Genomic DNA, 19,821 nt, shown 5'->3' on the forward strand with positions numbered 1-19,821 from the left:
CTCTATTTGTCAATTGCCCAACTGTAATTTGTTCACCCAACATGCTATTTCTTATTGGAGTGACACCACTGGTGAACTGTGGACCCCGGTCCATTCTTTTACATCTGAATACAATCTACTGCAATCATTGTTCTCTGCTGCTCATTGCAAACAAACATCATTCTCCACACCATACGTTTAATCCTTTGTTTACAGCAAGCCGGTGAGATTGACAACCTCACTGTTAAGTTGGGGCAAAGTATTTTGATTGTGTTGTGCAGATTCCACGTTGGCGCCGGAATCCGTGGTGTTGCGCCGCACTACACTCCTCCACCAACAACCTTCACGTGGCCTTCATCTCTTACTGGTTCGATAACCTTGGTTTTTGCTGAGGGAAAACTTGCTGCTGTACGCATCACACCTTCCTCTTGGGGTTCCCAACGGACGTGTGCTTCACGCGTTATCAGGGTCCACAGTTCACTAGTGGTGTCTCTCCAATAAGATAAATAGCATGTTGGGTGAACAAATTACAGTTGGGCGATTGGCAAATAAAGAGGGCATAGCAATGCACATACATATCATGATGACTAATATGAGATTTACTTAGGGCATTACGACAAAGAACATAGACCGCTACCAGCATGCATCTATGCCTAAAAAGTCCACCTTCGGGTTAGCATCCGCACCCCTTCCAGTATTAAGTTGCAAACAACAGACAATTGCATTAAGTACTGTGCGTAATGTAAACAATACAAATATCCTTAGACAAAGCATTGTTGTTTTATCCCTAGTGGCAACAACACATCCATAACCTTAGAACTTTCATCACACGTCCTGCATTCAATGGAGGTATGAACCCACTATCGAGCATAAATACTCCCTCTTGGAGTTACAAGTATCAACTTGGCCAGAGCCTCTACTAGCAAGGGAGAGCATGCAAGATCATAAACAACACATATATGATAGATCAATAATCAACTTGACATAGTATTCCATATTCATCGGATCCCAACAAACACAACATGTAGCATTACAAATAGACGATCCTGATCATGATAGGCAGCTCACAAGATCTAAACATGATAGAACAAGAGGAGAACACAACCATCTAGCTACTGCTATGGACCCATAGTCCAAGGATGAACTACTCACGCATCAGTCCGGAGGCGGGCATGATGATGCAGAGTCCTCCGGTGATGATTCCCCTCTCCGGCAGGGTGCCGGAGGCGATCTCCTGAATCCCCCGTGATGGGATTGGCGGCGTCTCTGGAACTTTTCTCGTATCGTGGCTCTCGGTAATAGGGTTTTCGCGACGGAGAGAATATATAGGCGAAGGGGCAGAGTAGGGGAACGCTCGAGGGGCCCACCCAAGAGGGCGGCACGGCCAGGGGTGGGGCCGCGCCCCCCTAGGGTGTGGCCGCCTCGACGCCCCTCTTTGTCTCCTCTTTGGACTTCTGGAAGGCTCCGTGGAAAATAAGACCGTGGGCTTTTGTTTCATCCGATTCCGAGAATATTTCCTGTGTAGGATTTCTGAAACCAAAAACAGCAGAAAACAGGAACTGGCGCTTCGGCATCTTGTTAATAGGTTAGTGCCGGAAAATGCATCAAAACGATATAAAATGTATATAAAACATGTGAGTATTGTCATAAAACTAGCATGGAACATAAGAAATTATAGATACGTTTGAGACGTATCATGCCGCATCCGCCTGCACCCAATGGGGCGCCTCCCGTCGCGCCGCCGTCGGGGTTCAGCCGACCTCGTGCTCATCGGCAGTCGACAGCACCTTCGGTGCCCCGCTTCTCGACCGCGGCTCCAGCGCCGTCTCGGAGGATCTACGCTCCGGCTGTGCCTCCTCCTCCACCCAAATTTGGAGTGCGACCTCCTCAAGGACCTACCGGCGCCTATGTGCGTCCTCTTCCTCCTCAGAGTGGGCCGCTGTCGCTCCACCCAATCGTAAGTACCTTCAACCGACTCCTTCTCCGCTTGTTTAGATCGACATGATGACATTGTAGATGTGAATGTAGATAGGAATGTAGATAGGGTTCATGGCAATGTGCATGCGTGTTCTTGACAGTGGTTCTGCTTGCCATGCCAAGCTCAAGCACCATCATGGACTTGACAATGTCAAGTTCATGACAGTTGGCAATGCCAAGCTCAAGCACCATGATTGGCTTGACTGTGCTTGTGCTTGGCATTGGCACAATGTCAAGTCCATGATAATGCCTGTGTTTGAGCTTGGCATTGCCATTGTCATTGTCCATGACAGTGCTTGTGCTTGGCAATGCCAAGCTTAAGCACCATGATGGACTTCATAGTGATTTGTGCATTGCTAACTCTTTGCATTTTCATTGCATCTGCAGTACTGGCCCTTCCTGGAACTGTCCTCGGAAGGGCCCATACTGGATGCAAGGAACATGGTCGTCTGTGTGCAGCTGCGTGATCCCAACGTAGCGTTCATGGATGCTCACCACCAGATCATAGCACCAGGGTTGACACCGGTCGTCATGCTGACTTGGGGCATGCTGCTAGGCAGCTTCTGCCGGTGTTCTTCGTGCAGGTGGAGAGCCACGACCTCCGTGCCCTCGTACATGGAGCAGCTCCTGATCACCAAGTACAAGCACAAGAACAATGCCCCCCACTGAAAGTCTGCTTGTACATGGGCCGGCGTTGCGAGTGGAAGGTGCAGCTACAGTGGAAAGGCCAGCGCGTCGGATTCATCAAGGGATGGAGCGAGTTCTCCGACAGGCTTTTGCTCCGCGTCGACGACACGATCGTCTTCACCCCTCAGGCTGACGGCTTCAAGGTCGACGTCTTCAAGAAGGAGACATCCTGCTCCAGCATTTTCGGTTGCAAGAGGCACCGCGAGGGCCCTTATGCTGATCCTCGTTGTTAAGGTGCTGCTGCTCCATCATTATCTCTGTTTATGTTTGATCATGTAGTTGTGCTAGTCTCTAGGAGGCTGTTAAACACTTGCTTTTGTGCATATCTCACTGTCATATTGGCCTGTAGAGGTTGTTGAACAATGCTTTTGGACCTGGGTAGTCTGCCCCCAGGTTTAGGCGCGTGTCTTACCACTCTGACGCTAGATTAGGAACTAAGTACTCTGTTCGTTGTGTATAACTTTGTGGTGTGCGCGCTTATGATCGTGTTTGTGTGCCGTTATGTGATGGTAAAGTCACAATATTTAAATGTATATTTAAATGTGGTGAGGAGAAGCTGTTGCCAGGGTGTCCAAAATAGCAACCAAACACACGTGATGTGGCTGAATAAAGATGGAGCGCCGTATCCAGGCAACAATGTGCACTTGTGTTCGGGTCGGTGCAGCACATGCTGCCAAACGATGGGCCTAAAAGTGACATGTGGCATGTTCACGACGCGTAGGGGCGCCCGTCTCGTTGCGCCAGTGGTGCAGGATTCTGGCTCAGCCTACCAAACGGTCACCCAACATGGTTTCTTCATCATCAATTCATCATGACCATTTGAACATGGACAAGAATGCTCACCAGCAGAAAAAGAAATAGCCAGCCAATAAGCAAAAAAAGAGACCACATAATTAAACATCTTGTGAAAGTGGGCGTCCAGCAAGGCTTCCAGTTAGTCGGTTCTGCTTTGAGCTTTCAATACCCAACCCCAGCCATTTGTGGCGTTTGTTTTGCACGGTCACCAGAGGAACATGCATGCCCCTGCCTTTAGAAAAACTCCCCACTAACTCACTAAGCAGCGTGATGCCATTTTTCTACTTTGGCCAAGGCCTCCTCCCTGGACAACGCACCGATCTGACCAGTACTACTATTTTTTAGCTTGACTGACTCACCACTCACCCAACCACTTCCAGCTGTGCCTATAAAACCGTGCGCCAGCTAAACGCCCCCATTCAACACCGACCAGCACGCACGCACGATCTTGCAACGTTGAACTTTCTAAACACTTGCTCGCGAAGCAAAGTGTGACAGAGAAAGCAGAGGAGTGAGAGCTCGCCGCCGCCGCCGCCGCCGCCGGCCATGGCGTCCTACGACAAGGCCATGGAGTCGTACAAGAAGGCTGTCACCACGGCGGCGTCCCTCGCAGCGTCGGCCATGCTGGTGCGGGGCGTCGTCAACGAGCTGGTCCCCTACGAGGTGCGCGACCTGCTCTTCTCCGGCATGGGCTACCTTCGCTCGCACATGTCCTCCCAGCACACCATCATCATCGAGGAGACGGAGGGCTGGACCAACAACCAGCTCTACGACGCCGCGCGCGCATACCTCGCCACGCGGATCAACACCGACATGCAGCGCCTCCGGGTCAGCCGCGTCGACGAGACCAAGAGCATGATGTTCAGCATGGAGGAGGGCGAGGAGATGGCCGACGTCCACGAGGGCACCGAGTTCAAGTGGCGCCTCGTCTGCCGGGACAACTCAGGCGCCAGCAGCAGCAACGGCAACGGCCGCGGCGGCAACGGCAACTTCAAGCTCGAGGTCCGCTCCTTCGAGATGAGCTTCCACAGGAAGCACAAGGACAAGGCCCTCACCTCCTACCTTCCTCACATCCTCGCCATGGCCAAGAAAATCAAGGACCAGAACAGGACGCTCAAGATCTACATGAACGAAGGTGAGTCCTGGTTTGCCATCGATCTCCACCACCCCTCAACCTTCACCACGCTTGCCATGGATCACAAGCTCAAGCAGTCCGTCATGGATGATCTCGAGAGGTTTGTCAAGCGAAAGGAATACTACAAGAAGATCGGCAAGGCATGGAAACGAGGCTACCTGCTCTATGGCCCGCCTGGGACTGGCAAGTCCAGCATGATTGCGGCAATGGCCAATTACCTCAAGTTTGATGTATATGATCTTGAGCTGACTGAGGTCAACTGGAACTCAACGCTACGGAGGTTGCTCATCGGAATGACCAATCGCTCAATTCTTGTCATCGAGGACATCGACTGTACTGTTGAGCTGCAGCAACGGGACGAAGGTCAAGAGGGCACCAAATCCAACCCTTCAGAGGACAAGGTTAGATTAGATAAACACCAGAAATGATAATTCCATTGCATTTCTTGCTTCGCTAGCTTTCTTTCCATTCTGACAGTGTGTTATTTCCAACAGGTGACGCTATCTGGGCTACTCAACTTCGTCGACGGGCTCTGGTCAACAAGCGGGGAGGAGAGAATAATTATCTTCACAACTAACTACAAGGAGAGGCTCGATCCTGCACTTCTGCGCCCTGGCAGGATGGACATGCACATCCACATGGGCTACTGCTGCCCGGAGTCGTTTAGAATCCTGGCCTCCAACTACCACTCTATAGATCACCATGCCACATACCCAGAGATAGAAGAGTTGATTAAGGAGGTCATGGTGACTCCAGCCGAGGTAGCGGAGGTGCTTATGAGGAATGAAGAGACAGACATTGCACTTGAAGGCCTTATCCAGTTCCTCAAGAGAAAGAAGGATGGCGCCAAGGATGGCAAAGCAGAAAATGTGGACCAGGCACTGAACGAGCAAGAACAAAAGAAAGAGACGACGATGAAAAGTGATGCCCCAGACAATCAAATTCATCAAGATGATAGCAAAGAGTGATATGTATACAGTGTGAATATCATACGATTAGTGCCAGGAACGTCCAGCAAAAATGTATCGTTTTGCTTTAATAAGAGATCATTTTTGGAATAATAAGGTAGTCTGCTGTTGTGAGCTGTGATACTATCTGGGCGCATATAAGCCTGGTTATGAACTGGTTATCTGTTGCTTTTTCAATGCACACAATACTGTTCAATATAAGCAGTCGACAATGTTCAAATAATCAATGCTCTGAAAACTAAAACCTAATGTTTGTAGAGCAAACTTGCATGACATTGCTTCTAATAACACATTACAATTCAGTCTTCAGTACAAGTGTTCACCTCATTTTCTTCTCCTAGGTCATACTCAACAATTAGACCAAGATTGTCAACAAACTTGTGATACACCTGGCACCCTGCGCACTGTGTGTGGTATGCATATTAGAGAATAATGTACATTATATCTCAGAAAGTAAATGAGCATATCGACATGGTCTTGTCTCATATTCAAAAAAAGAGAATGTAGTAGGCAGATAAGGTTTTGTACTTGTATAAGGAAAGCTGCTGGCTGAACGACACAAATAAATAAATGCACTAAACAATTTACCTGAAGAAAAACTGTGCCTCTTTCATAGGCCACCCTGTTTATCAAACGTTTTGTCCTTGCATCACATTTATTACATGTAAACTGAACAAGCAAGCTTCTTCTAGGAAGCTTTATATCAAAAGTTGCTTCCTGCAATATCACATAAAAAATGTACGTTGTTTTAATTTTCTGGCGTACCGATGAATCAGAGCACGGTGCTTGAATTTCAATGATATGTGAATTACTAAAATAATATTTGATCAAAATTATCAGCATTTCAAAATGACATAACCACCAATCCACCATAGAGACACATGGGTTATTTCTGTCCAGTTATTCGCACTAGTGTGGCAAGAAGTGTGTTTTCGTACATATGATACAAAGACGAATGTTTACATCACCAGGTTTTCAGCCTACCAAATTTGAAAGCTATGTTTTGTGTTATTTTTTGAAGGCCACATAGCTGTCAGTGTTCTGTGGGGACTGGCATAATCCATCCTTTAAAATACCTTAGATACAAGACTGGAAAAGGATTGCACAGACGTATTCAACTAGCGATCTTTCTTACAGAAAGGCATTGAACCAGTGCATACAGAGGACTGATGGCAAACCACACCTTATTCTGATAATCTCACGACCTCAAAGTTGATATCAAAAGGTAGTTGACTAAACAAACACACCAAACTGTACATGGTCCATCATTCAAAGTAGTGGCTTTGCAAGGTATCGTACAACTGCTGCCACTTGTGAGTTGATACCATGTCCATGTGCGCACATGGATGGTGCTATATGTATCTATGTTATTAAGCAATTATCGGCGATTTGTATTTCAAGTCCAAAGTCCTAGTAATCTTTTATATCTAAATAAGAGCCCCCCACTACCCTATTTCTCTCTACATGCAAGCTATACACATCAGCAAGCATCTAATTGGTCCACGTCAGTTAGCCATCCACGTTAATTTTTTCCCCCGAGTAGCTATTTACCCTTCATCTTCTCCAATCAAGCTACATATTAATTCATGGATGAGTACGGAGTACTCCCGTGCTGTCGTACCACATACTAAGTACTATTGGAAACTGAACAATTAATCGCCACGTCCATTCCTCTACTCAGTGGCCCATTCCATCACATGCCGCCTGTTAATCTCCTGCTCTATTTGAATTCTTCTACCCCTCTCTATATATGAATTGCTGATGAGCCGTGATCAGTGCTGCACCACACCACGATACCTGTCCAGCCACGACGCTTCTCTCTTTCAGCTGCACCGAATACAGCAACCTACACATCGATGTTCTTGCATCATAATGAATTTATGTTTTTTAATCATTCTTTTTATTTGTGCGGCAACTGCCACAACAGCTGGAGCTGCAACAATTTTCCAATCTAAAGCTGTGATCCTCCTCATGTTTCTTTGTTCAGGTTTTTATCTATGTAGAGAAAGTGTTCGATGAAAAACCAACCAGACTACAGGGGAAATAAATCAGGTAAAAATCCTTGTGCTCGATTATCTACTTAATACGAATTTTGAAAATTTACTGCAGTCCATGATAATAAATTCAGTTCGGGTTGTCGTTTGTAATTTGCAATTTCCAAATAGGAGTACAATAAGTGTATGATTCATATTGATCTGGTAGATTCCCAACTACAACTACTATCTATCTAGCACCATATTAATCATTTATGGTGTGGTCTTCATCATAGGTACAGTAGATGCAATCTTCATAAAGTTTGTTTAGCGTTGAAAAGCCTCAGATCTGCCATATAGTAGCATTGCACCTCTATGCCGCAGTCAGCAAGGTAAATACTCCCTATTCCATATAATAGAATTAGTGAGTATGATCTCTAATTCATGATTTTCTGTAATTCCCTGATTCCTTATTCCTATTAGTTTATGAAGTCCGAAGGTAACTTATATTATTGATGGATATTCTGCTTGATCTTAAATCAGTGACCATTGCAGATTTATATTGAACCATCCATACTGATACAGATCATTCAGATGCATGCAACTAATTTGTTAAGACGAGCTTTGGTCTGTAGTTTCGGTATTGCTTAACCTCTCCGTTGTATCCCTCAAGTTGTTGATGAATATCAAATTAGGCCAATAACCTCACTTTAGTGCCACAATATAGTCACCTGACATTGTTTTCCCAAGTCCAATGGATATATACCATTAGCAAAGAGTGCAATTTCACAATATTTTTTCCCAGTTTAAATCTACTGAAAACGCTACAAGGTGTATTATATCCAGAGTTTTGTTCCTGCTAATGTATGGTGACCAGATTTGTTGCAGATAATATCCAAAGAATGTAGCAATACCTCTATGTATACGAAAAATGATGCACAATAAATGATATGTATGTGTAAAATTCGGTTATCCCTTGCAGTTTATTTACATGTTTCCTTCCTCTTTTTTTGTACATGTGTTTGTATAAGAACCAAATTGGACTATTGCAAGAGTAATAAAGTAATTGTGTGTTCTTGCATTGCCAAACAGTTATGCTCCTCGGGGTTGATATGGTCCATGAACCATGCATCTAAGATGTTCCATAACAGCAACCTAGTTTCAGTTCACACATGGTGGTACATGATGGCAGATAGGCAAAGGTTGGGTTTCTTTCATCAATGTCAAGCACACATGAACAAATCACTCTTCCATTGTTTCAGATTTCAACAAGTGGGCACAGAAATAATAAGACTACGGGGGTTTTGGTCCCTGTAGCTAGCATGGACACTGGAGGTAAACATATTTTTAATATTAACAACATATCATATCTTCTTTTGTTCGAAAAATGCTACATCACATGAATGATCTAACATAATCATTTCATCGGTTTAACAAGCTTCCTGTTTAGATCTGTTCTTTTTTCGAATTTGCTAAAGATAAAACAAACTAGAATTAGCAATTGAGTATGAAAGTAACTTAAGTATGCAACCTTAAAAAAATTGTCATTGACAAAATTTCTTCTTATTTTGCCATTTCGCTTTGCAAGAGCTCGCAAATATCTTAGTTTGTCCTTTCTTTTTTATCAAATCATTTCATTGTCCTCTAAGAGTACTCATCAATCAAGTATTTGGCATGCTAATATCCCGCAGCAACGAGCGGGGAGCCATCTAGTTAGTTAACTGAATATGTATTTTAAGCAGCTAACTACTTGATGATTTCCCTGGCCACGTAATCAAACCCACAATTTCAGAATCGTTTAATGGTACTAGAAGTAGAACTAGCATGGTTAAGTAATTCCATTTATCAGTAACCACCACGAGCACAGAAGAATCCATCGCTTTCAACATGAAAGGATAGAAAGCAGGGAGGAAGGGGAGAGGGAGCTCACCGCCGGTGACGCTGCCGAGGCATCCGGATCAACCTCATCCGAGGACGCAGAGACATGCAGTCTCCTAGGACGATAAGAAACCCTGAGGCTGCAGGGAGAGCACGCAAGCTTATTAGCCCCGGCACCGCCGAGCTGAATACGACACGAGAAGAAGCTAGTACACGGAGCGTACCCCGGAGCCGGCGCTGCCCTGGGCTTGGGGTTGGGGTAGGCGACGGAAACGCGGGACGGGGGCGAGCGACGGGCGAAGGAGCTGGCCGGAAACGGCAGCGGCGCGGCCGCCGAGCAGCCGTAGGCTGCAGCCGTCGTCTCCATCGGCCGGTGGATTGAGGAATCCTGTGTTTTTTTTTTGAGAATCGTGATGTACGATGGAGGCCCAGTTACGGCCCGCTGCCCACTTAAGTTTTTCCACGTCCGTTTAGTTTTCGCTGCGACGCGCCTTCCTTCCCGCCCCCACCTCCAAATCTCTCTTCGAAACCAGAGCGCGGGAGCGGGAGCTCGCGATTGCCAGGCACAAGCGAGGAGGAGGAGGGAGGCGAAGTAATCAAGAGGAGGACGAGGAGGCGTCGCCACCGCGTGCGCCCTACCAGCCGCCGGAGCTCATCGCTGTTTACGCAGCAGGTAAGACTTGTGCCTGCCCTAAGTCTGTGCCTCCATTCTCTACTGTGTCGCCGCCGCTCGACAACTGCTCGACCTAATTCCGCACCCAACATCAAGGACTGAGAGGGCCTACGAGCTGGCGACCTGCACCAGCACCGAATAGTATGATCATGTCCACCTGCCGATCGTATTGACTGTTGGTGGTTCTATGTATTGGCATGTGTGGCTGTGTAGGTGTTGTTTACTCGGGCGTTTAAGAGCATCCACAGCGCGCAGCGCTTAGAGAGGCTCTTATCTCGGAAGTTATTACAGGAAGGAAGCGGAGGCAGCTTAGCATCCTTATTTTGCACTGAAATTTCAAGCGCCGGTCGCTAATTTTTTGCGCCGATGCCAAAAATACCACCGGGAATTAGCTAAAATGGATGGGATTTAATCCCTAGCGCCTATGCATGAGCGCCCCATTGTGGCTGCTCTAAGGGGTGTACACCTTGGACTGGTGTCTGTAATTTCTCCTCGTAATGAATGGAATGCAGCTCTTCTGCATCCTCTACAGAAATCCTGCGAAACTAACTGTTTATTTCTTATCTACGATGGCTTGATCTTACCTGACACAGTAAGTGCTCGATACCAGGTTCATAACTTTTTTTGCAGAACAAAATTGATAAGCCACTGCCGCTGATGCTTTTCAAATTTATACCTAAATGATAGGATATGTGAGATTGCATTATATATTATGACTCACGAATATGGTGCAAAATGATCCGTGCTGTTGTTTTTGTCTTGACATGTTTGGGCTAAATGTTCCAAATGTATGGTGATATCTAAAGGTAATGTGCCTTTTCTGCAGGCTAGAGTTTTCTCCTGAATAACTAACTAGATGGCTCAAGCTGCAAGGCTCAGCCTCAGAATGCAGAAAGAGATTAAGCTTCTGCTGAGTGATCCACCCCCTGGGGTCTCTCTCAATCTGCCTGAAGACGAAAATGCCATGTCATCTTTATCAACCATCGAGACCAGTACGAGTCCCCAAACTGTAGCTAACCTTCCATTCCATCTGTTTTCTCCTTAATTTGATGATGCGTCTTACCTGCTCATGAAATGGAAGGGATTGAGGGGCCTGAGGGAACCGTATATTCAAAAGGAGTTTTCATTCTGAAGATCCAGATTCCTGAAAGGTTTGTTTTGATGATGGAGACTAAGCCTCTTCCCTTTTATGATCTACAAATTTCTGATACCCACGCTTTCGCTGAGATGCAGATATCCTTTTCAACCCCCCAATGTGACCTTCATTACTCCCATCTATCACCCCAACATCGACAACGGAGGACGCATTTGCCTTGATATTCTAAATTTACCCCCGAAGGTAACTTATAATGATTGAAAATTAACCTGCACGTGAAGATTGTCCCAAATGCCAACAAATTTTTTTAATGGATAATGAATACTGATGTGCAGGGTGCCTGGCAACCATCAATTAACATTTCTACTGTTTTGAGAAGCATTGGTTTGCTACTAAATGAGCCAAATCCTGATGATGGGCTGATGGCTGAAATAGTAAGCAACTTCCTTTTGGAAGGAAACACAAGTGCATTTCTGTGGCAATAGCTTATCATGAAATAACTATCTTTCTTTCTTCATAATTCAACCATGATATTGTTTTCTATGACAGAGTCGAGAGTACAAATACAACAGACAAGTTTTTGACATAAATGCCCAATCATGGACTGAGAAGTATGCTAATCCTGCAGTAGTTGGCACAAGTGGCTGGAGCTCTTTGGATGCTTCAATTCCGGTAAACAAGCATCTAAAATTTCAGTTCCTATTTTACTGCGGTCTTGTCATGAGCTTAATGTGTATTCTGATAGGCACAGAACACACAAATGGAGGAAACACAGAACCTGCAATCTTTGGTGGAAGCATCTAATAAAGATTGTGAAGGGAGTCGAAAGAAGATGCGGTTACTGGGTAAAAAGTTATCGCTAAAATCAGAAGGATCTGAAGAGAATGCTACCACTCGTAAGCAGGATGAAGTGGCAGACCACTCACGATCGACAGCAATATCCACTGTTCCGTCTACATGCTTGGCCGATGTTTCTGTCAAACAAAATCCTACTTCCAGAAGTATGTCTGTCAGTGCAGATAGTGGAGTGACTTCAAAGAAAGGATACCAAGCAAATAGAACGAACCTGCAGTTACATGAGCAGAGACTGCCTGTTACATCAGAGGCTCCTAACCAAAGGAGTAGTGGCAGTGTGGAAGATAAGTTCTCTTACGATCGTTCAGTATCAGCATCCGGTACTAAAGATTATGTCACACGATCTTCGGATGATTTTTTAGTGGAAAGTGTGGCAAAGAGCGTTGGTGGATCATCAGATAGTGTGTGTAAACCATCAGAAGGCAATGGAGCAAATGTTAGGTCACTTGGTCAGAAGATGCCACTGAAACTGGCAAAGCTTGGAAGCAAGAGCAATGGTCAGAAGGACAATATGGCTCCAGATCATCTTCCTTCGCTGTCAGGTTTCAGTAATCTGCAGAGAAGATCCTCGGATGTTTCAAGGCAAAATTCTGTTGGATGTACTAATCTGATTCAACAAAATTCTCGTACTGAACATGTACTTCCAAGTACCGACTCAGTACCAAATAAAGAATGCAATCAAGGCCGAAAGAAGCCAAGCTTACTAAGTAAGAGGCTGTCACTGAAATCTGAGCCGCCTGAGATGGACATGAGCAGTGACAAGGGATATACGCAACCTGATCGTTCCCATGATAATAGGAAGCCCAGTGAACTGCCATTGTCAGCTCCAGTCCCCATAAGCCAAAGCCAAACCAGGGGCCAAGGCTTTGTTGATTCACAGAAAAGTGTAAGCCAAAGCTATTGTCCCTTCAAACAGAATGATGTTGTTTTAGACAGTGATGATAGCACAGACGAATGCCAAATCATTGAACCAGGCCTTCTTCATTCACAGAAAAATGCCCGCCAAAGCAGTTGTTCCATCAAAGAAAAAGCAACACCGAAGGAGAATGTTGTTTCAGATAGCGAAGACAGTGCAGATGAATGTGAAAAGAAACCTTCAAGATCAAGGTTATCGTTGATGAAGAGACGGTTGGCTGGAAAACTTCGACTTTAATTTCATCCAATAAACATGATTTATTTGGATGCTATTGTGTAGAGCCTTTGAAGATGAAGATGTCTCGCTAGTAATTTTGCTGTTCTTACCAGCTCATGCTTTGATGTTTATATTGCCCTACAATATGGTGGTTTTAATATTCCTGTTGTGGTAGCATTTATTCTAACCGGAAGCGAAGTGTAACATTGTTTTCAGTGTGTAACACCTGAGAACTGCAAGTGTCTTGTTAATGGTATCTTCTCACTTGTGTAGTATTGCTTCCGTTGTTTCACCCACACCCATGTGTGTAAGTAGGAGTACAAAAGTATTTCCAAATAATGTGGGCAACAGTTGTTGCTAAAGTTGGGTACATGGGCAAGTGGGCAATGATAAGAGGGTCCTTTTTTTGGGAGGATATTGGCTAGGCAACTGCTCACTCACTATTCTGTTTTGGGCTTTGTATGTGATTGTTACTGAGTGGTGATGCACGCTTGCTGATGCTTAAGATGGTACAAATCTGATGTTTCCTTTCCGGAGATTGCTTAGCCCTGCTTTATCCTCTAGATGACTTAGCTGGTTGCCTTGGTTCAAAATGTCTCTTTTACTAATTGTGATGATTCTCCAATTTGGCTCTTCCATCATTTGGGTGTTTACTGTGAAATCCTTTTATGGGTTTGTTAATGATGGTGGTATAGTTTCAGCTCACACTCCAGCTGTTTGGAATGTCCACATACCCCCAGAATTCAAATTTTTGTGTGGTTGCTTTCAAATGATAAGCGGATAATTTGAGTAAACGATGGCAGGTATATGACTTGTTTATTTTGCAATGAACATGAGTCTATTACCCATCTGTTTTTTGAGTGTGTCTCTTGTTATATGTGGCAGATGGCTTCTTTTTTAACAAAGACATGGGGGCTGATTTTGAATCGGTAGATAGGCGGTGGATTAGCGAGTACAAGAATTCAGTTCTTCTGCTGTAATGTGGGTTATCTGGGTTGTTTGTAATCAAATGTGCTTTCAGGGATTAAAATGGCCAGGTGTCGAACTGTTGTCAAGCAAGGTTTCGTCGACCATCAGCTGGAAACTGCTGGTGTAAGGAATGTCATTCGATCTTGATGTACGACGTTCTGATGTTGTTGGACCATCGGCATGGGGAGTTGCTGCGGATCGCCTGGACATGAACATGCTGCTGATGACTTTGGAGCCTGACAAAGTTCACTCCAGTTTTCCGTCAGGCAACCCAACGATCGATGGCACCAGGAAAAGGTCATTGAAAATGCCCGTTCGATCTTGATGTACTGTAGTTCTCCTTGTGTTTGTCTTTTCGTTTGGGTGCTACGGTTCTCGCTGGGTTTGAGCTGGGTTCAGTGAACCTATAACAAACTATATACGTGAGCAGGTGGATAAATCAGGTCATTAATCAACAAATCATATACAACTTCAGTAATCGATCACATATACAGTAACAGAACTAACTGTACAACAACTAAATAGTCTAATACCGTGATACCAGGTGCAGAGGCGTGTACAAAACAAAAAAAAGGCACAGAGGCACCAAGTAGGAATGATCCCATCGGTTTTCTCTTGGGCAGAGACAAACTGTATAATAACTAATAAGCAGATATACTCACAAAACAGTACCTAGGTAAATCAAAATTCAGCCAAAGAGGATTTTTTTTTGAGATCATCCAAAGAGGATGTTACAAGATCGAATAAGTAGACATCAGAGTACTATGGACAAAAGAGGAAACAACTTTTACAAGAGATTCCACGAGCTATCTAAATCCTCTTCTCCGAAAGCAAGAAAACAGAAAAGCGACGATCAAATCTCTCTCTCAGAATCCAAGGAAGCAGATCATGATAACAGCGCAGACGCTGACATCGATAAGCAGAGCCCCAGAAGCTTTCTGTAGCAGCGTCCCAACCTCCAGCATCAGCATCAAGCTGTCAGCAGAGCCGAGGCCGCCGCTGGCCTGTCTGCCCCTCGCGTCCTTGTTCTCCATCATGAAGGAAATGACGAGGGTTATGTTGGTTATTATAAGAAACAGGAGTGGCCGTGTCCCGACTAGTACTCTGGTGATGATGCCACCAACGTCCAGTCCCCAGTTTGAGAGAACCACTATAAAGGCGATGAGAATGGATGCCAGGAGGCGGTTGAACTCTGTAGCAGAGATGGCCTGGGTAAGCTCCTGCGGCGAGAAATCCACGAGTTCCTTCAGAGTTTCCAGAGACCAAGATGAGTTGTCTGGTTGGTTCGACTGGTGTGGAGGCACAGATCTGGGTCTTGTTTCCATCTCCCTCCTAGGCTGCGCGCTCGCGGCTCCATGATCATTAGTCTTCTTTCTGAGGGCTCCATCATCACGGGTTCGCAACAGTGGTTCATTTACTGGCTGAATCTCAGGAACAGCGCTGTTGATCTTGAAATGCTGGAGTATGTCGCCTTCGCTGCTATGGGCTTTATGCTTGGGTTTTTGTTGAAGGGACTCACCGGTTGGCTGAATTTCAGGGAGCACATCTCTACGTTCTGACTTCTGGAAGTTCCTATCAGACAGCTGAGGTGAAGGAGTAGAACTAGGTGGTGAATCTGCAAAAGGGCAAACTACTATGATGAAGACATGATGTTTAAAGAAGCCGTCTCATATGTTAACATTTGAGTATATCGGAAAAAAACAAGCATATAGCATTCAAATTATTCAACTCTCATCAACTAAGATAAGACATGAAAGGATATCTTATGCCCAATGAGCTTATGACTTATAATAGTCTATAAACAATAAACGTGCACTCGTAGTGAAGCTAAAAGACAGACAAAAAGAATTGTGAAAGAGAAGACAGCCAAGTGGATACAAGATGGCATTGTACTTGATAGGTGATATTTATATGAAATGGGAAAACCCAAGGAGTTACCTCATCATAAACTATCAATTCCAAGAGAAGTATGTGTGATAACTGATTATGTGACTAAGTCTCAGCACAGAGATCTGATGAAGTTAAATACCCACAGTTTTACAAACTAACCACCATGCCTCTAATGACAACTTCTCTGAGGAGAACCACAAACAATGCTAGAATGACCTATCAGTGCACATTAATGCTCAGGGAAGCATAGAGTTCTTAAACATCTCAGAAATCATTTTGTCTGTCGAGCTTGCGCTCAGGACAGACAACCAAGTGATATGGCGATGGACAGCGAATGGTGAGCACACTGAAAAATCTGCCTATCTCACGTTCTTTGAGGGCATCCCTGGAAGTAGCATTACTTTCTTTGAGGGCATCCCTGAAAGTAGCATTTGCACTTTCAAACACCACATTTTTTCTGCACCATTATTTGTCACTGAGACAACATACTCCACGAGCACATCTATGTGTGCAGAAGCCATTATTGGCTACATCTCAAATAAGCTAATGTAAACTAAAAAAAACTGGTAAAAGCTACCACTCGATGACTTATCTGTTTGAGCGTTTAGAAGTTTCTGCAATGTTTTTTCTACACACCTTGTACGCTTCTTCCATACCACCATCTGGGTCTTAAGTTTGGAGTATGTTTTGATTTCTTTTGTCTTCACTTACTCTATGTACTAATAGTAGGAACCCGGTCAAGCACCCGCTGTGGCAGCAATGTTGGGAGTGTTTGGCGCCGTTGAAGAAGATATTTTTCTCCTGGTTAGTGGTGGCAAACCAGTGCTAGATGGCAGACCGGTTGGCTTTTAAAAGCCATGGGTTGCCCCACCAAGCGGCATGCACTCCCTGTGAGCAGAACGATGAGTTCATCTCCCAACTGCTCACGGGATGTGCTTTCTCCAAGAAGGACTGGTTCAGTGTACTTCAGGCCCATGTACATGGCGCCAAGTCAATCTGGCCAGCACCTAAATGCCTGATCAAGATTTATGCCTCTTGGTTAGCTGAGGCAACAAGCATGGCGCCAAGTCAATCTGGCCCATGTGCTTTCTCCCAGAAGGACTGGTTCAGTGTGCTGACGGGATGTGCTTTCTCCCAGAAGGACTGGTTCAGTGTGCTTCAGGCCCATGTACATGGCACCAAGTCAATCTGGCCAGCGCCTGAATGCCTGATCAAGATTTATGCATCTTGGTTAGCTGAGGCAACAAGCAGGAATAGGGACAAACTCAGAAGTGCACACTCCCTCATCATGCTCACCCTTCGGCTTTTGTGGCACATGAGGAATGCGTGTGTTTTCGATAACGGAAGGCCAATGGTCAGGGACCTGGTGGATCGAATCCTCAACGAGGTTGAACAGAGGAGAATTGCCAGCGCTAAAGAGCTGAGGAACTTCCCCTGGGCACTAGGTCCTCAGAGTCTGCTGCGCCAGTGGCTGCAGCGGCACAAGCTACTTAGGCGCTGTTCTAGCGTACAGTTTTGCTTTTTCATTAGCTTTATCTCGTGGGTGATGGTCGCACCGCAAAATTCTGGGACGATCGCTGGATCAACGGCCAATCCATTCGTGATGTAGCACCACAGCTTTACCTATGCATCCCCAAGCGACGGCGACACTCACGGACCGTGGATGTTGGACTGAATGGCCACCAGTGGGCACAGCACATACATTCGACTCTTGGGATACAGGAGATAGGCCAGTACCTGCAGCTTCGGCAGATGATTCAGGGAACGACACTCACAGACGAGGCCGACTGCCTCCAGTGGAGGTGGACGCCAAGAAGCAGATACTCTGCAGTCTGCACGATCAGCATACGTGGCCACATTCCATGGTTTGACCTCTAGCCCTACCTGGAAGCACATATGGAAGGCATGGGCACCGCCGAAGGTGAAATTCTTTCACTGGCTGGCCTCCCAAGATCGCTGCTGGATGATCTGGAAGCATAGGAACAACTTTGTCTTCGACCGAGCGTAGCCCTCAGTTGGCAGCCTGATGATCAAAATCACAGAGGAGGCAGCCCCGTGGGCTCAAGCCGGTGCCTTAGGCCTTAGAGATGTGCTCCCAGCGACCTGGGATGTACATTAGTTTTCCTTACTCTGTTGCTGTACCAAAGTCTCCTAGGAGACATGTAAGCGAAGCTCTTTTCCTTGTCAATGAAATGAAACAAAAAAAAGTCCTTTGCGTTTTCTCGAAAAAAATAACCTCGTTTTATTTAGGTTCGTTTTTCTTTCTTTGTCGGTTTTGGCCATTGGCTGTCCTACACTCCTCTCGTGCCTTGTTGGTATTTCTTCTAATACAAAATGATGTGAGTTCAGGAAATAAAGAGTTGCAGATTAATGCGCTGATGACAAGGAACATCTCGCGACACGAGCTGACGAAATTTTCCAAACCAGTTCACCAGAACACCTATCATTACTTCCATAAATTTGGGAGAAGGTTTATCCATACAGCAACACATTTTGCATACTGATACGGAAAGTGTACGCAAAAGAATATCTTGAGAGAATCAGGTTATGCATCCAATGAATCCTCCGCTGCAATACTCTAAATACTAACAAAATCTCATGACCGGTGATCTGAAACCTAAGATTCCGTGGGATGAAACGTGTAATTTATGTGGCACCAGCATTCTAAAATCTAAATCTGCCAACCAATCGAAGAGACCTAGAGCACATGAGCAGTTTGAATCCCTTGAAACAGGACTAGAGTTATCCAACGTAGCTGCAGTCTAATCCAATCTGGCGTGAACGCAACAGGCTTCCGAATCCGCACAAAAGAAAAGAATTTTGCTCCCCGGTGGTTACCTGGGTAGGGGTCGGAGGGGGGGAGGACGCTCGCCTGGCCGGTGATGAAGGCGAGGCGATCGGATCCCCTCTCCACCAGCCGCCGCCGCCGCGTGCTCGCTTTCGGCGGACCCTCCATCGCCTCCTCCGTTCGTGCCCGCACGCCCACGCCCAGGCCACTACTTTCTCTCGCCGCTTCACCCCTCGCCTCTCCTTTGTTTCTTCTCCGTTTTTGTTTTCTCGATTTCTTTTGAGAATTCTCTTGATGCCAATTAATTCCACGGTACCCTTCTAGTTCTAATGACCAAACATCCCTAAAACGGCCCGTAAACGCTCACAATTAGCCCATAAGCCATAAGTAATCGGTTCACGGCTCCCAAAAAAAGTTACAAGGGCGTTTGGTCGGCTGCATCTATTTACACTGTCTCAAAAAAAAAAAATCTATTTCCTACACTACTTGTACAGTGCCAAGAGGCCTCCAGCGCGTTTAAGACGGATCATGGATTAGAAAAGCCACGTTGTTTGGTGGTCTGCACAGCGTTCTTTTTTTCCCGTGGAGATTTGGGCTCTGCCCGTTTGGTAGGTCGATTCAGTGGTGAGGTTACCAGCGATCAACAGCATAAGCAAGAACATAATTATAGACGATAGAGAACTTAGCAGTGATCATAGACGACATAAGTTCATAATACACCATTTTTCATGTCATAGTTCCGGACAAGACAGACATGATCATAGTTCAACACACTTGACACGAACAACAACTAGACACGACAGGGTACCAGGTTAGCTTCAGACATGATGCTCGGAGACGACACACCTGGTGTCATCGCCATGGTACAGACACCTGCTCACCACCTCGGTGCAGGTGTGGTCGAAGATGACCACACTGTACTCGAAGGAGGACACCTTCTTGAAGGTGAGGAACTGGCCTACCTTGAGCTGATGGGAGATGGCGAAGGCCGTCCACCCCTGGTCGGTGAATGGTGGTGACGATGAT

General features: G+C 45.6%; 4 protein-coding genes across 4 annotated transcripts; 2 read left to right on the forward strand and 2 right to left on the reverse strand.

The window, feature by feature from the left end:
* The first annotated feature begins 3,838 nt into the window (after positions 1-3,838).
* On the forward strand, positions 3,839-5,637 carry LOC127342856 (AAA-ATPase At3g50940). Its single transcript, XM_051368875.2, has 2 exons — positions 3,839-4,974; positions 5,068-5,637. The coding sequence occupies exons 1-2, from the start codon at positions 3,985-3,987 to the stop codon at positions 5,539-5,541; spliced, it is 1,464 nt and encodes a 487-aa protein (XP_051224835.1). The 5' UTR covers positions 3,839-3,984; the 3' UTR covers positions 5,542-5,637.
* A 48-nt stretch (positions 5,638-5,685) lies between these two features.
* Positions 5,686-9,816, reverse strand: LOC127342857 (uncharacterized). Its single transcript, XM_051368876.2, has 4 exons — positions 9,617-9,816; positions 9,445-9,532; positions 6,130-6,258; positions 5,686-5,945 (listed from the first exon to the last, which is right to left on the reverse strand). Exons 1-4 carry the CDS (start codon positions 9,757-9,759, stop codon positions 5,841-5,843), a joined length of 465 nt encoding a protein of 154 aa, XP_051224836.1. The 5' UTR covers positions 9,760-9,816; the 3' UTR covers positions 5,686-5,840.
* Positions 9,817-9,891: 75 nt separating this feature from the next.
* LOC127342855 (uncharacterized) lies at positions 9,892-13,444 on the forward strand. Its single transcript, XM_051368874.2, has 7 exons — positions 9,892-10,065; positions 10,892-11,057; positions 11,147-11,216; positions 11,299-11,404; positions 11,497-11,595; positions 11,711-11,833; positions 11,907-13,444. Exons 2-7 carry the CDS (start codon positions 10,922-10,924, stop codon positions 13,167-13,169), a joined length of 1,797 nt encoding a protein of 598 aa, XP_051224834.1. The 5' UTR covers positions 9,892-10,065; positions 10,892-10,921; the 3' UTR covers positions 13,170-13,444.
* A 1,350-nt stretch (positions 13,445-14,794) lies between these two features.
* Positions 14,795-19,069, reverse strand: LOC127342858 (uncharacterized). The gene is made up of 2 exons (XM_051368877.2): positions 18,846-19,069; positions 14,795-15,732 (listed from the first exon to the last, which is right to left on the reverse strand). The coding sequence occupies exons 1-2, from the start codon at positions 18,961-18,963 to the stop codon at positions 14,984-14,986; spliced, it is 867 nt and encodes a 288-aa protein (XP_051224837.1). The 5' UTR covers positions 18,964-19,069; the 3' UTR covers positions 14,795-14,983.
* Between the last annotated feature and the right edge of the window lie 752 nt (positions 19,070-19,821).

This window comes from Lolium perenne, chromosome 3, assembly GCF_019359855.2.
Source record: "Lolium perenne isolate Kyuss_39 chromosome 3, Kyuss_2.0, whole genome shotgun sequence".
Lineage (NCBI taxonomy): Eukaryota > Viridiplantae > Streptophyta > Magnoliopsida > Poales > Poaceae > Lolium > Lolium perenne.